The 16,694-nt window shown below is 26.8% G+C and overlaps 1 protein-coding gene across 4 annotated transcripts in view; it reads right to left on the bottom strand.

The window, feature by feature from the left end:
- The window catches only part of LOC135922665 (proteasome subunit alpha type-1-like), a 119,454-nt gene that overhangs the window by 42,293 nt on the left and 60,467 nt on the right, over positions 1-16,694 (bottom strand). For all 4 annotated transcript variants that reach the window (XM_065457097.1, XM_065457099.1, XM_065457096.1 and 1 more), the window contains exons 5-7: positions 6,768-6,856; positions 6,640-6,710; positions 3,158-3,287 (exon numbers count right to left, since the gene is read on the bottom strand). In XM_065457097.1, coding sequence (XP_065313169.1) covers positions 3,158-3,287; positions 6,640-6,710; positions 6,768-6,856 — 290 coding nt within the window. The remainder of the gene's footprint in view (positions 1-3,157; positions 3,288-6,639; positions 6,711-6,767; positions 6,857-16,694) is intronic.

Below are 16,694 nucleotides of genomic sequence, written 5' to 3' on the forward strand. Positions count from 1 at the left end.
AGAATCATTAAATTTTAAAAAGGTGGGTTGGTTGTAACATGCAGCGATGTATGTTGTATAATCTGGGAAAATTTCACAAAAAGAGGGTATAAAATGTTCTCTTCTAAGTGAATTGAAGGCATTATGTAGGATTTTGAGAATGTATTGATCATGTGTATTATGGAGGATGACACGTGTCGAGTGGGATACAGCTTCACATCCTTCAGGAACATTAAAACCAATCTGGTTTGGTTGTAGTAGATTGGAAAGTTAGATTTTATACAAGAGCAAATTATTTTGGAAATTATTCGCCAGAAGAGTGACCTTATTAAAATAGGTCTGATGTCCCCATTGGTTTTATTTAAGGATATTATGCAGGCTCCAAAAATGATGGGCTTAATGGAATTAGGTATATTATTATGAAAGATATGATTGAGCAATATGGTAAATGTTTAATTATATTTTGAAGATAAATGGCTCAAAAGCCATCAATGCCTCCAGAAGAATCTTTTTTGAATGCCATGATTGCATCCAAGATTTCCATCTCGGTTAGTGGAATAGGATTATTAGATGGTGGGAAGATGATTTGTGAAACTTGAGGATGTTTAGATTGCATGGCCATGAGAGTTTTATCATCATTAGGGGCCATAGTATCACTGGAACAAGCTAAATTGATAGCTGAATTTACATTGCACAAGTTGATTTTATTTTCAATAAGTTTGGCCTTTTTTTTATCTGTCAAAAGCTTATTTTTTTTATCTGTCAAAAGCTTATTGAAAGAATGTGGAGGTTGTTTGGGAATATCAAAATAATTAGTGTCATTTGAATTTAATGTTATTTTGATGTTTTGTGTTAAGTTTGATTTTGATGTTGGGAGATGTAGATTTAAATATATAAGTGATAATAGTTTAATCCAATTATCTAAGCTTTTCATATTTTTATTTAGGGAGATTAAAATAGTTTAAAAAAAATTGTGAAAATAGAATTCGAGCACCTTTTGGAATGTGAGCTATTGTGGGTGGGAGACTTTCTTTCATAAATTTAGCCATTCTTGTGCCTCAGCAATAGAGGTTGAATCAATGTTATTATCTGTGCATGAAGATATAGTTGTAGGGATTGTTTCTGTGTTGAAGATATTGTTGGAACTTGAAATTGTAGGTATTGGTTCCAAATTAATACTATTAATAAGAGCAGGATAAGATGGAGGCATAACAGGATTATTGTTGTTAAAGAAAGTCCCTGATGAAGGGCATCTGTTGGCACGTTTACCATGACTAATTTTATTTCCTTTTATTAGGGATACATTGTTATTGCAAGTGGGGCATAACACCATGGTTCATATTATTTTTACATATGATTATGATTAAAGTTTATTATATATTGAAAGATTCTTGATATGCAAAACAAAATTTATCTTAGTTTCAATCAGAGTCAGATAATTTGAATACTATTTTAGTAGAAATATTTTTTAAGAATCGAAAAAATGGAAATAGGAAATATAAGCGAATGAATACATATTGTTCTATGATGATGCACAATTTTTAAATATACCTTATTTATTTTTAATATTTATAGATAATAATGACGATTAAAAATATTCGGCCCTGTCTGGGTATTTTAAAAAAACAATTCTTAGGCCAGGCCCGAGTTTTTTAAAAAAATTTAGACCCTGCCTGGTTATATTTTAAAAAAGTAAATATACGGTCGACCCGGAATTAGGGCTGGGACTGATATATATCTTATAAATACAAACCTTTTTATAAATTTAAATATGACATATTTTTAGAATTTTAAGTTTTGAGACTTTTTTTCATTTTTAAGAGCCATGATAAGTAAATATTCATTTTAAAACATTTGTATTATAATTTATACACAGATTTTTATTATTCCATATCATATAAAATAATGACAAAAAAATCAATGTAAACATCGGTATTAGTGTTGTTTGAAATAAAAGATTAAATGGGTTGCAACATTTTAATATTTGATGCGTCCATCTGTGATATAGAATAAAATTTTAATTGTTCTGCACCTAGAATATATGTTTTTGCACTATCCAAATCCCTAAAATAATAAGTTGCAGACGGGTTGAATTATTTAAAATTAATCTGAACGGACAAGTTAAAAATATTACGCAGAAAGAGATCTTTTTAAACAGTTTATTTGTAAAATAATATACTAGTAAAATAAAATCGATAATATGCTTAATAAAATATTCGTTTTTACTGTAGCTGTTATACATTATAACAGCTAATAAGTCATTCGCTATAGTGTCAAAGTAGAGATCTAAAAAGAACTGGAAAATTTTATCATATTGCTTATAAACGTATTAATATTTTTCATCCATTAGGGCCATCTATTTTTTCTTCAATATTTGGTAAAAATGTATATTTCGGAAGAGTCGATAGCATCGCCAAGGTTTTGACATAGTATATATATTTATAAAAGGTGTCTAAATAAAAAGCAAAAAAAAATTTCGAAAACAAACTCCCTTTTTTGCTTAAAAATACAGGTAAAGCATTATAGGTAAACCGGAAATTAAAGACTCGTATTGGCGCCAATCTTTATTATTTTTTAATAGCCCTTTAGAGATTTTTTTACTTACAATTTGATATATTATATATTTTTTTACTTTAAATAGTTTTTGAGATATAAACATTTTAAAAATTTTACAGATTCCAAAGTGGCCCATTTTTGCACGTTTGAGCCCCTATATTTCGGGAACCAGGTGTGCTAGCAAGTTAAAATAAACGGCTTTCATTTATTTACTTATCTAAATAATTCCAGAAATTTTTAACATTTTAAAAGGGGTCGGCCAAAAATGTGCCTTTTTTGATCGATTTGACATTGGGATGGCCCAAATATCCACATCTTGTATCTTATTGTTATTTTTAATAAGATACTTGTATTTATAAAGAATCTGTATCCATATTTCATGAAACCACCCACTCTGAACATTATAATAAATGAATTCTAAACAAATATTTAATTTCTTGTAGCATAAATGTAGAATAGAAAAACGTTTAATACTTATTTTATAAGAGTTTTTTTAGTCATAAACAAAAGCTTAAAATTATCATTAACAAGCAATTTTTAATTAAAGGATCGGATAAGCAAAAAAATTGTCTATCGGCCTTACATTGAATGAATAAAAATATATTTTTTACAAATTATTAACTTTGATTTATCTCTTTAGTGTACTTTTCCAAATAAGTCCTGGCAGCTTGCGACCTGGAACCAATAGCCATTGATTTGCAATCATAATAATTTGCAGATGGGCACAATTGAAAAACATGAGGGCCGACACTCTACATAAAATGTTTATTTATATATATAAATTAAATCATTATTTATTAACATATTCACAAAATATTTTCTTTTTTAATCAAATATATTTAATATCTCAAGTGAATGTCATCAATATTTGATAGTTTTCTATAAAAGAATGATTTCCTTAAACGCCTACTTTCAGGTTTTCAAATAATCTCTTGATTACTTTCCAAAAAATATATAACAAAGGCATAGGATATAATTGAAAATTTTGTTCGAAAGAATGGTAAAATAGTTATTTATTGACATTTTTTATCTATGATGTTCTTGAAACGAGATATATAAACAATGTTGTTTACATAATATAAATTTCTGTTCGAAAACAATAGAAAACCCCATAACTGCATTAAAAATGAAATTTAGAAATTATATTAAGAACAACATTTGATCATTTTATAAATATGTGCCATATTTATTATATTATTTACAACAGGATAAATCGAAATCAATTAATATCTATATTTAATATTATCCACAATAACATGTTCATACATTCTATTTATAAATAAATAACGGTGTAGCCGAGGGAATAAGAAATTCAAAAACTTTTCCCTTGGCAAATTTGAAAGTTAATAAATCTTTTAAATTTAGTGCTGTAAACATTTCTAAAAAAATCGAAGGCGTTCATGTTCACTTTCAAAAAAAGGCACGCGTTCACTTTTGTTTAAAATTTTATGATAAAATTTTTTTTAAATTTAATTTATAAATAAATTATCCTATATTTTAGAACACAATATATTAGACATGTTAAAAATAATAGCGAATAAAAAGATATTTTTATTTATAAAAAATTTCTCTTATTAATTATTATTTCAATTGTTTTAAAGATTTTTATCTGATAGAACGCTTGGCAGTTAATACGGCATTAACTATACTAAAAACGCGCTCTTCATGGGCAGATGAGGGGATTGAAGTATTATACTTAATAAAGAATTCTTTTAAAGTGGGGAACTTATTAAAAACATTTTTTTGTCCTTTGCTTCAAAAATTTGAGATAGGTTATCCTCTTCCAATCCATCCTCTACTTTCCCGTCAAAAAAAAGGATATCTCGAAATTAACAGTTCTTGCATTATCATTTCTAGGGTTTTGAATGCATTTTCAAAAACGATATAAGTTTATTTTTTATAGGTTTATTCTGTGGAATTGAAGTTTGAATACTGGATGTATAATTGAAAAAACTTATTGATCTTATTATATATATATATGTTCAAATCTTTAAAAAAATAAAATATATGTATAATTAATTTGATAGCGATAGGTTTAATACCTTTTATTAATCCCATTTAATACTTCGTCTATCAATGTTTGACCATATTTTAGGACACTAATTTTTTTAATTTTAAAATAACTATCGTTATTGTTGGCGTCAAGTAGCCCAAATGCATTTTTTCTTCAAATTTAATGACTTTACTTAGTTATATTATATTATAAAAAATATTTAATATTACAATCAAATGTCGTTTTAATTTGGAACTTGAAGATTTTTAAACTGATATAATACTTTTTAGGCATATTTTATATATGGTAAATATTGTATTTCCTTTTATAAGATGTTACTGTAAAATATTTATCATATTTGGGCCATGGTGTTAATTCATCAATCAGATGATGATGTGAAATAATAATATGCTAATCTATTAATTAAAATATAAACAATAATATCAAAATTAATAAACTATAGTAATGGCATGTTAAAAAAATTGAAATGTGAAAAAAGAACAGTTGATTATAAAATATAAGAGTTTTTTCTTAAAAAATTAGAAGGAACGCGTTCACGTTCAAAGTTCGTCAAAAATAAAAGGTACGCCGTTCATCATTTTTTTCAAAATAACGAACTTCGTTCAAGAATGTTCGTTTACAACACTATTTTAAGTAAAATTATTAAATTGAATAACTTTGCAAATTTTATTTTCTTGCATATATTAAATATTTGTAATCGCTAATCCTAAGTTTACCAGAAAAATTAAAACACATCTTTTGCCATCAGGGCTGAAAATAAAGGTGTGGAATTTTTTTCATTATCTCTATAATTTGGGAATAAAGGTAGCCATATTATATAAAAATTCATTGAACTTTCAGCCATCATATTATAAAATACTGCAAGTGACCAAGTTGGAATTATTCTCTTGACATTATAACAGCCTACCATTATATCCATCGTATCGACTCCGCTTTTGTCTAGTATAGGATAGAATAACTTCTGGTTTGTTTATAGCATTATCAATATTAATTTGGAATAGCATTATGCTAAAATTATTTGAGATTTTTTTGGATAAATTAAAGCTTGCATCACCTTGAGATCCAAATAAAGTTGAAATTGCCGTTATTTTGAAGTGAACACCTATGGTAATTATAATTTATTCTTCTAATCGTATTCTTTTTGAGGTCATGATTATCTCGCTAGTGATAAACTTCAAGTTATATTTTTTCCGACCTTAAATTTCAGAAACGAGATTTATTGTAATTTTTGCTCCAGTTTTCACACCAATCTTAATTTGTTTCCTTACCTTTGTATATATATATATCCATTTCAGAATCACAAATTCTACCTATTTTGATTCCAATTATGGTTTAAAAGGATTATATTGCCCAAAAAGACATCTTCGAGCAATTTATAAGTTACTCTGAGTTAACATCATCAACAGAGTTATTAAGAATTGAATTCAGCATTAAAACGAAATAATTTAGAAAAAATGAAGACTGCAAAGTATTAATTTTTCGTGAAATATTTTAGTTTATAAAAAAATTTTAATACGCTAATTAAAAGAAATAAAAAATAAAAATATCTTATATAATCTAAATAAATGACCTAAAAAAACTGATGTGAAAAAGGTTTTAAGTGGCCTTAAATGTTGAAATGAAAGTAATGAGTGAAATTTAAGCGCAAACGGATAAAGATACCTAATAAAGAAATTTAAAAAATTTAATAAAAGTATTAATTATAAAATTTTACTGCAAAGTCGATTCGACCCTGCTGGCAAGAGATGCAACTTTTTAATATTGACTGTTCCCGTTTGAATTTCACCGAAAAATTATATCAAATTATTCTTTAAACTAAGTCATATATAATATTATTTAAAATAATAATATATGGATCTTTTTACAATTAAAACAAAATATAAACAGCCATAAAGACTTTTCTGGTATACTGGGGTTAAATAATTTAAGGAGTTGGTAGTTATTGTGTTATTTTTTTGATTTTTTATATAAGCATGAATGCCAAGTATCGAATCATGAAATAAATGGTATTGGTGCATCAGTGTTTATATTTCCAGAATTTAAACTAAGAATCATAAGCTTTTCATTACAAAATAAAAGACTATACTTACATCATAACCACATACCAACAAGCCTACACCATAAGGTCTTCTGCCATATCTCTGGGTGTTTACCTGCATTTCTATATCATATTAAAATGTAATTTTTTTCTCATATTTTTCAATTTATTAAAATTTACTATTGCAAGCTTTTCTGACTAGTCTTTCGATTGGCATAGGGTTGGTATGATCATAACGAAACATCAAGCATTCATTGAGCATGTATTTGCTAATAAGTCGATTTTTTAGAATAATGAATACAATATCATTTAAATGAAGATAAACTACTTATTAAGCTTTAAAGATTATTCGATTTACACATTTAAAATCTATGTAAAAAGATGTTTGTATTGTAGATATTTATGTAACGGATGAAAATAACACATTTTAATATAAAAAAATGTGTAATATTTATAAAAACGAATTATTCGAATTCTCTTTTGAGATCTGTCGATTTAACTTCCTGGGCATCCACTTCTCCCTTGGATGATTCCATTCCACATCTTTCTAAAAAAATTATTTACCTAGTCACTTTTTTTGGCAACTCTTTGAGAAACTTTTTTAGTCATTTTATTTAAAATATTTTTTATATACCCATAATTCTTATACTTTTACAATGTTTTGTATATAAAATATTTCAGTAAATTTTTATCATATGTAAAACCATCTACAATATAAACAACATTGTCTTATGTAATTTTTTTATGTTCATTTATTTAATTTTAGTATTAATAAGGGATCGGTTGTTTATATTTTATTTTTATATAAATATATTTTTTTAGAAATCTTTTGAAATATTTATAAATTATTTTTAAAAATTATGTAGGAATCTTTTAAATAAGTTGTAAAAGATTTTTGATTGCCCCGGTAATGATTAAAAAATATATTGCCTTCCGAGTTTTAAATAGTTTATTGACTTGTGGTTAGGGTATCCAAATATATTTTTTCTGTACAAAATTTTATCTCAGATATAATCAATTAAAAAGAACAAATTATTTCCACCATCGAGTCCATCTCTCGCGTTTTGATGATCCTGATGACAGATCCATCGACAACCAGTGACGGAATTTAAAGGAAAACTGTAAAATATATGGGGATAAAGATAATATTAATTAATATCTACTTTTTTGAAAAATATGGATTAATACTTCGTTTTAATATTTTTATATATTTCATTAATGAGTGTATAAATTTTAATACTATATTTCGATTTAATGAATAAAATTGTCAATTTATTTTCTATACCAATATATTTTATCTTCTTTCATCATGAATTTAATTGATAATACCAAAAATTTACACTACCTATCATAGCCTACCCTCAGTGGCGATCCCCCTTCCCCAATGAAAAATTTTTCCATTTTAAATTTACTATTTCAAAAACAACGAATTCATATCTATAATTCAGGATAAATTTAAAACATTTCTAGAAAAATTTTAAACATAAATTTAAGCTCATTCAATTGGTCACTTGCTCAGCTACTTTCTAAACTAGGTGGTTTAGATTTTTTGCCACTCAATCTTTTATACTTAACATCATTCGTATCATCTATATTATTAAACATTTCTATGATTTCTGGCTTCATATGCCCTGCTGATCGTTTTTTAGATGACGCAATTGACAAATGGAAGGCAAATATACCCATTAACACTGACTTACCATCAATCATCACACACAAAAATTTTTCACACCCTTAATCTCGAAATAAACAGATATATCAGTCAATCCACCTTTAGATTGCATTCAACTCCTTCAATTATGTGACAGACTTGGTGGTCATGAATGGTTAGAATCACTCCCTAGTCGTAACCTTGGTAATCTCTTATCAGATGAACAACTGAGAGTAATTATTGGTTTATGCTTAGGTTATGACATCGTACAGCCTCATGCTTGCATCAAATGCAAATCACCCGTCGATTCAAAGGGTAAGCATGGCCTTAATTGTATATGTCAAGGTCGACACCAACGCCACATAGCAGTAAACCATGTAATAAATAGAAGCCCAACAGCTGCCCACATTCCGAACAATCTGAACCAACAAACATATCTCAAGTAGATGGCTTAAGGCATGATGGTATGACAACCATAACTTGGGCCCTCGGCAAATCACTTATATGGGATTACACATGTGTCTCGTCATTCCCCTCAAACATAAATATCAATCTAATAATACAGGCAAAAATTAAAAAGACCAACAAATATAAAAATTTTAAAAACTTTATATTCACTCCAGTAGTGACCTCTACGAACGGGCATTTTACGTCATCAATATTTAAGTTTTTAAAAAATCTAGGAAATAAAATACGGCTTTTTCAAATGAACCCAGAGAATTTCTTTATATTCGCCAAAAAATTCAAATTGAAATTTTTAGACACAATTATGGTTCTTTTTGGAGACTTAATTATAGAATTTTATTTTTAATTATATATTTAGACATTATAATTTTTAACTATGATTATGTAAAATTTGAGCAATAAAAAATTAGTTTTATAATTGATAATAAATGCTTGAAATTTAAATATTTACTATTTTTATGTTTATAATTTATTATCTAATATATATAATCGTCGTAATTAAGAAATAAACGTTTTCGTATAATCTTAATTTTAATTTTTTCTATCAACTTTCCTATCATCTTAATGTTCAATAAATCGAAGGAGACTATATATCTCTCTAATGTTAAATTATTTTTTTTTAAATGAAAGCTTTTTTAAAAAAATTTTCTTATACATCAACGAGATTCGAACCATTGACTTAACGTTCGATAGGCAAACGTTCTTTCCAGTCACCCTTCTTATATATTAAATTTTGAAAAACAATTCTTCTTATATATGAAACTTTATTATGATAAAGTAATTTAAATATTTTTATTTGAAGCTCCAGGCTTGAAAAAAATTTTAAAATTATATCGATTGGGGTTTGAGAAAAATTTTTTAAAATTATAATGGGTCGGGCTAGGCTTGGAAAATATTTTTATAAATTATATTGAGCTACGCTTGGGGAAAATTTTTCAAATTGTTATCTGCTTGGACCCTTGGGAATTTTTTTTATTAGTAACTATGGATCAGACATAGACCTAAAACAAACAAGGCACATAAAATCTGATTTTTAAATCATTATGATTTTTTAAAATATTTTATTCCAGTTCTCATCTCAACTACCAAAATTATTATGATCTTTGGTTGGGGTTGGGGAAATTTTTTCAAAATTATTATGGCCGACCTTGCTTGGGAATTTTTCAATATTAAATATTAGGCATAGATGATAAATAATATTTTAATAAATAATATTGATATGGGTATCAAGTAAAAGCTTTAAATATATTTTGAACAAATAATATTGATATGGGTATCAAGTAAAAGCTTTAAATATATTTTGACTCAAAATAGAGCATATAGTTTTAATGGATTGGACTGGCCTGAAGGTGGGAGGGGGTTATAAATAATAAATTGGATATTATTTTTAAATAACAGGCAACTATCATAAAAGTAAGGAGAAAATTGTCATTCCCCGTAATTTTTGACGGCTTAGCAATGCTGACTAACGGGAGCTCTGGTACTCATAGTTATATATTTTTTATTTTGCCCTTCAAGAAAGACGGGTCATCATACTTTTCTCCCTTATTCGATGATAGATGAATAAGAAATTAAGAATAGAGGTGTGGTGATTCACAAATTTACCTCTTTTTCGCCTAAATTTTAATATTTTTACAAAATATATTAATAAAGTATATTTAGTATCATATACACAAACTAATTACCCCTCAACCCCGTCATTCTTGACGGTGTAATAAATGAAAGTCTTAAAAGAATAATAATAATTAAATATATATAACCATAACGTTATTGCATAATTATAAATAATATAATAATAATTATACAGTGAAAACATAATAAAATTAAAAATTTAAAAGAAAAATTAAAAGAAAAATTAAAAAGAAAATAAAAAAGATTAAAAATTAAGAAATTTAAAACGAAAAATAAAATGTGAATAAGGGTGCATTCACAGTAGAGAGCGACAGCGACACGACAAACACGACACGACATTAAGCGACAGAGCAGCTGATGTGTCGTAAGCGACATAGCATTCATAGTAGTAGGAGGCAAACATATTTTTATTTTTTTAAAAAAATGGTGTGAATTACAACTTTAAAATTAATCCTCTTATATCGAGCAATGAAAAGACGCAGAAAAAATAACCTAAATGTTAGAAAAGAAGAGGAGGATCGCTCTCTACTGTGAATGCACCCTTAGACTATGTAAATAAGATGAAAACGCGTTATAATTGTAGATTTTTCATACTTTAAGGGATTAACAATTGGAGTTAGGGTGCATTCACAGTAGAGAGCGACAGCGACACGACAAAATACAAATATGTGTAAATACCAATGACTATTCATAGTGAGCTTTTGCGACGCGACACGACAATCCCGCCAAATTTGTCGCATTAAACATAAAAATCACATTACAAAACATTTTGTTATTTTCAAAGCGACAAACTATAATATGGCCAAAATACAAAATTTGCAAGTAAATTTTTGATTATAAAAATATCATATATATATTTTTTAGGATATAAATAAAGAAGAGTTGATCAACTCTGTTAGATTTTACCCTTGTCTTTATGACAAAAGATCAATTGGGTATAAAAATACCCAGAAAAATAATTACATATGGAAATCTATAGCAGCAGAAAATAGTATTGAGACAGATAATTAAAGATTATATTAATTTAAAATATTCTTCTTTTACAGTAGAGATAGCTAAATCTACATGGAAGAATCTAAGAGATTCTTTTTTGAGGGAACATAAAAAGTTGAAATGTTTAAAAAGGGGGTCAGGGGCTGATCACAGTCCTACCTGGAAATTTTATAATAATTTAACTTTTTTGATTCCCACTATAGAATCTGGGAAACAATACACCAACCTGAAAAAAATAAAACCTCTTATACCTAATATTGGTGAAGCAAACATTGCTAGAGCAATGTTTGAACAGATGAGTGGAAATTTCCAATATGAAGATGGTAAATATACTAATTTTTGTTAAAATTTTTATTATTATATAGCTGTTGAAATTGAATGTGTAGAGACTAGTCAGAGTCAATCTACAGATGTTAGGAAAATATTTTATATAAATAATAATATTATATATTTAGCATCACCATCAACTAGTGAATCTTATGTACCTGGCAAAAAGTTAATTAAAAAGAGAGATATTGATCAAGGTAATTTGCATTTGTAAATATATTATTATTTTAAACTAGATTTATTTGAGCAAGTTCTTGAAATTGAAAGAATAAAAGAAAGCAGAAAATCAACAAATTATTGGATCAATGTGATGCTTGAGCAGACCCTGGCAAAAAGATCAGATAGTGGAAAGAAAAATTAATAAGAATTATTTGTGACATTTTGTTAAATTTTGATGGTGATGTAGAATAATATTGCTTATTTATTATATTAATAAAATTTAATCTCACAATATACTTTCTTTTTAATAATTATCATAAACTCTTGGATCAATGTTTTGCAACATATTTATTATATTAATAAAATTTAATCTCACAATATACTTTCTTTTTAATAATTATCATAAACTCTTGGATCAATGTTTTGCTGCATATTTATTATATTAATAAAATTTAATTTCACAAGATATTTTTTTTTATTAAATAAATAATTACAAATCATAAAAATAGTTTTTTTAAATATATTTGATAATAGAGTTATAATTGCCATAATTTGTTACTATAAAAATATTCAGAAAAGGCATCTCTGATATCTTTAGAAACCTTTGAGGGGTTTTTTATAGATTGATGATTCCATAAATAATTATTTTGTTTAGGATCTTGAGTATTCTTGGGGCGGAGATCTACGTTTTCTTTATCAATCACCAAATTGTGTAATAGTGCACAAGTTTTGATAATTAATTCACTGTTGGTAATATTCGTATCCAAGGCTCGATTCAGAATTCGCCATTTAGATGCTAATATCCCGAAGGTGCATTCTACCATTCTTCTTGCACTTGAAAGACGATAATTAAAATTTTTTTGAATGTGTGATAATTTATTTTTATAAGGTTTCATAATATAATATTTTAGAGGGTAGGCATCATCTGCAACAAAAACATGTGGCAGAATAATATTTGAATTTGGTAATTTTTTAGGAGGTGGAATATCTATGTCTCCATTCTCAATCATTTTTGATAATAAAGAATTGGAGTACACACCTCCATCTGATTCACTGATATAACTGCCTACAGCTATTACCATGAATCTACCTCTACCATCAACTAAAGCTTGTAGGATTATGGAAAAATATTGTTTATAATTATAATATAAGCTCCCAGATTTAGCAGGATTTCTAATTTCAATGTGCTTGCCATCAATGGCTCCAACACAATTTGGGAAGTTCCAAGACTTCTCAAATTGATCAGCGATTATTTTCAAATCATTTAAATTTGGTGGTTTTAAATGAATATTTTCAAGTACTTCAAATATGGCAGTACATGTTGTGATAATTATTAGTTGAATTGTTAATATTCCCATTTTATAAGAATATGCTAAGCTAGGATAGCTACACCCTGTTCCCAAATATCTAGCAATTTTGATTATATAAAATAAATAATATAAACCTTAGTGTTATATCATCAATTTTTCCTCTACTGATGTAGGATTTTTAAAAAAATTGGTTTTTTTTACCACTATTCTTGATTTAATATGGCTTAAAATATAATAAAAGGTTTTCTAAATACAAAATTTAAATTTAGAATAAACAATGAAATATATACTTTAGTTAATCTCATATAGTTATAAATTTCAGGATTGTTTAAAAGTTTGGGGAAAAGTATGGCGAACTCACCCTCCTCTTCTTTTCTAACATTTAGGTTATTTTTTCTGCGTCTTTTCATTGCTCGATATAAAAGGATTAATTTTAAAGTTGTAATTCACACCATTTTTTAAAAAAAATAAAAATATGTTTGCCGCCTACTACTATGAATGCTATGTCGCTTACGACACATCAGCTGCTCTGTGTCGTGTCGCTCTCTACTGTGAATGCACCCTAAGACTTAAATAATTTTAATAAAACATTATCTTTGTTTGAAACAGTCAAGCAGATAACCTATACCTACTACTACATAGGAAAATTTTCCTGATAAAGGTATAGATATATATTTTATTTCTTAGTAAGGTATTAATTTTATATAGTTCAATCACCAACATATCTACCCATCTCAAATTTAGAAGATGAGGCTCATCGACTTCCTGATAAAGGTATAAATTTATATTTTGTTCTTAGTAAGGAAATATTTTTATATTACATAGTTCAATCACCAACATATCAACCCATCTCAAATTTAGAAGAGGAGGTTCATCATCTTCAAGATAAAAGTATGGATTTTTATTTTGTTTATATTTATTGAAATTATATTATTTATTTTTTGGAATCTTTATATTTCTCCCAAAGAATTTATATTTATCCTACCCTGCAAATTTAATAGTGTGACCTAGCAAATTGTTATTCAGTTTTTTAAACAAACTCACAATAAAGTTGTTTTTTGATTAGTGCCAAGAGATAATTGGGTTTATTATAGTACAACAGTTCATATTGAAAGCTATAAAATTTAATTTAAAAAATTATAGACAACTTTTGTCAAAATTTTGCAACCTATGTACACCACAATTTCCATAATGTAAATTTGAAAATATTTGGGAGGATGGGAATGGTTATAAATTTCCAGTGTCATTAAATATGAGAAATTTGACATTCCAATTATCATGGCTAAAAAGATATAAGTGGCTTGCCTACTATGCAATAAAGCAAGAAACTTTTTGTAAGGTGTGCATCATTATTTCACTAAGATATGCTGGAAAATGGTTGCAAAAGCTTAAAACATTGGTATGTACCAGGTAGACCAGGTGGAAAAATTACTTAGAAAATTTTGATTTTCATCAACAAAATAATATCATATAAATTCATGTGAAATATTTGACAATTTAAAAGCAATATCAAATTGTAAAAAAATATCAATATCCAAAGTTTTGAACAAACAAAAATTTAAACAAGTTACAAATGATAGAAAAGGGATAATGATAATTATTGATGTTATAATTTGGCTAGGAGGCATGGCTTAGCATTAAGAGCTCATGTAATATCTACTGGCCCCTTAACACATATATTCTTCTCATAATAAAGGGAATTTCAAGGAAATGTTGAAACTTTTATGAATAATAATGATAACTATATAAAGCTTTTTGAAAGCTCTGCTAAAAATGCCACCTACCTTAGTCCAAGTATTCAAAATAGCCATATGAAATACAAAAGTAAAGCTCACCATTTTAATGTTTTGGTGCATGAGACTTCGGATGTTGGTAATATAGAGCAATTATCCATAGCAGTAAGGTTTATTGATATGGAATCAGGTGATTTCAAAATGAAGAAACTCTTTGTTCAATTATTGACTTAAATGACTCTGAATCAGAGACGATAGCCAAAGAAATTTTAACATTAGACCGATTTAAATTTAAATATAATGAGATGCCAAGGATATGATGGAGCTCCCTCGATGAGTGGTCAAGTTAAAGGGGTGAAGTCAAGAATTAGAGAGCTTTATAGCACAGCTCTATATGTTCACTGTGGTTCATATTGCCTAAATTGATTGAGGCATGATTCGAGACAATAACAGTTTAGGTAAAAATATTTCTTTAATTGAAATTTATTAGATTTTATCATATATTATAGATATCTTTTTATAATTCAAATATATTTTTCAAAATTTAGAAACAATATCGTTGATTTGTGACGTTTTTACTCCACCCAAGAAGAGGCAGCTTTTTATCCGAACGTTAAATGATATTAGGGATCCAAACCGAAATGAATATCTCGAATAAAAATAAAGGTTCAGTCGGTTCGCAAAAAATAAAAATATCGGTTCGGTTCGAACCTCTAAAAACCGTTTTGAACACTTTTGTATTCAAACCATTCGAATTATGTATACATAAATTTATTTCATAATTAAAATAAAAAACACATATATAAAACCTTCTTTTTATTAATTGCACATTATAAAATAATATATAATTTATAAATATAAATGATTAATTTTAATATGAACAATTACTTAAAAAATTTTATTAAGTCGCACAATTAATATATTTTCAAAATTCGTCTCACTTAAATTACATCTATAAGGAGATAATATAAATTTAATTGTTGAAAAACATCTTTTCTCATTAACTTAAGTAGCCGGCAGCGGCACTGCCAGTATGATATCAGATTTGATGTCATTTATAGTGCTGTAAACATTTCTAAAAAAATCGAACGCGTTCAACGTTCATGTTCAAAAAAAAGGAACGCGTTCACGTTCACGAACGCGTTCATGTTCATAAAACCGTTCAAAATTTTATAAATTTTTTAAATTTAATTTAATATAAATAAACTTATATTTTTTAATACAATATATTTTAGCCATGTTAAAAATTAATATAGTTTTATTTTGATAATATAATTATAAATAAAATATAATATAGCGAATTAAAAGATATTTTTATTTATAAAAAATTTTTCTTATTAAATTTTAATAAACAATTGTTTTCAAAATATTTAACGGCATTAGCTAAACTAAAAACGCGCTCTATAGGGGCAGATGAGGGGATTGCGGTATTATACTTAATAAACAGCTATTATAACGTGGAGAATTAATTAAAAACATATTGTTTTGTTATTTGCAAAAAATTGAGATAAGTTATCCTCCTCCAATCCATTCTCTAGTCTCGACAAAAAAAAGGATATCTCGAAATAAACAGTTCTAGTTTTCATAGCATTTTTTTCAATGACGCTTTAAGTTTATTTTTAATAGGTTCGTTCTGTGGAAGTTTTATCCATGGCCATTGAAGTTTGAATGCTGGACGTATAATTGCAGAAAGAACATATTGATCCTTATATATATGTTCAAATCTTTAAAAAAATAAAATATATGTAACTAATTGAGAGTGATAGGTTTAATACCTTTATTAATCCCATTTAATACGGCGTCTATCAATACCATATTTGAGGCCACTAATTTTTTT

The sequence above is a fragment of the Gordionus sp. m RMFG-2023 genome, chromosome 1 (assembly GCF_954871325.1).
Source record: "Gordionus sp. m RMFG-2023 chromosome 1, tfGorSpeb1-WG-v2, whole genome shotgun sequence".
NCBI lineage: Eukaryota > Metazoa > Nematomorpha > Gordioida > Chordodea > Parachordodidae > Gordionus > Gordionus sp. m RMFG-2023.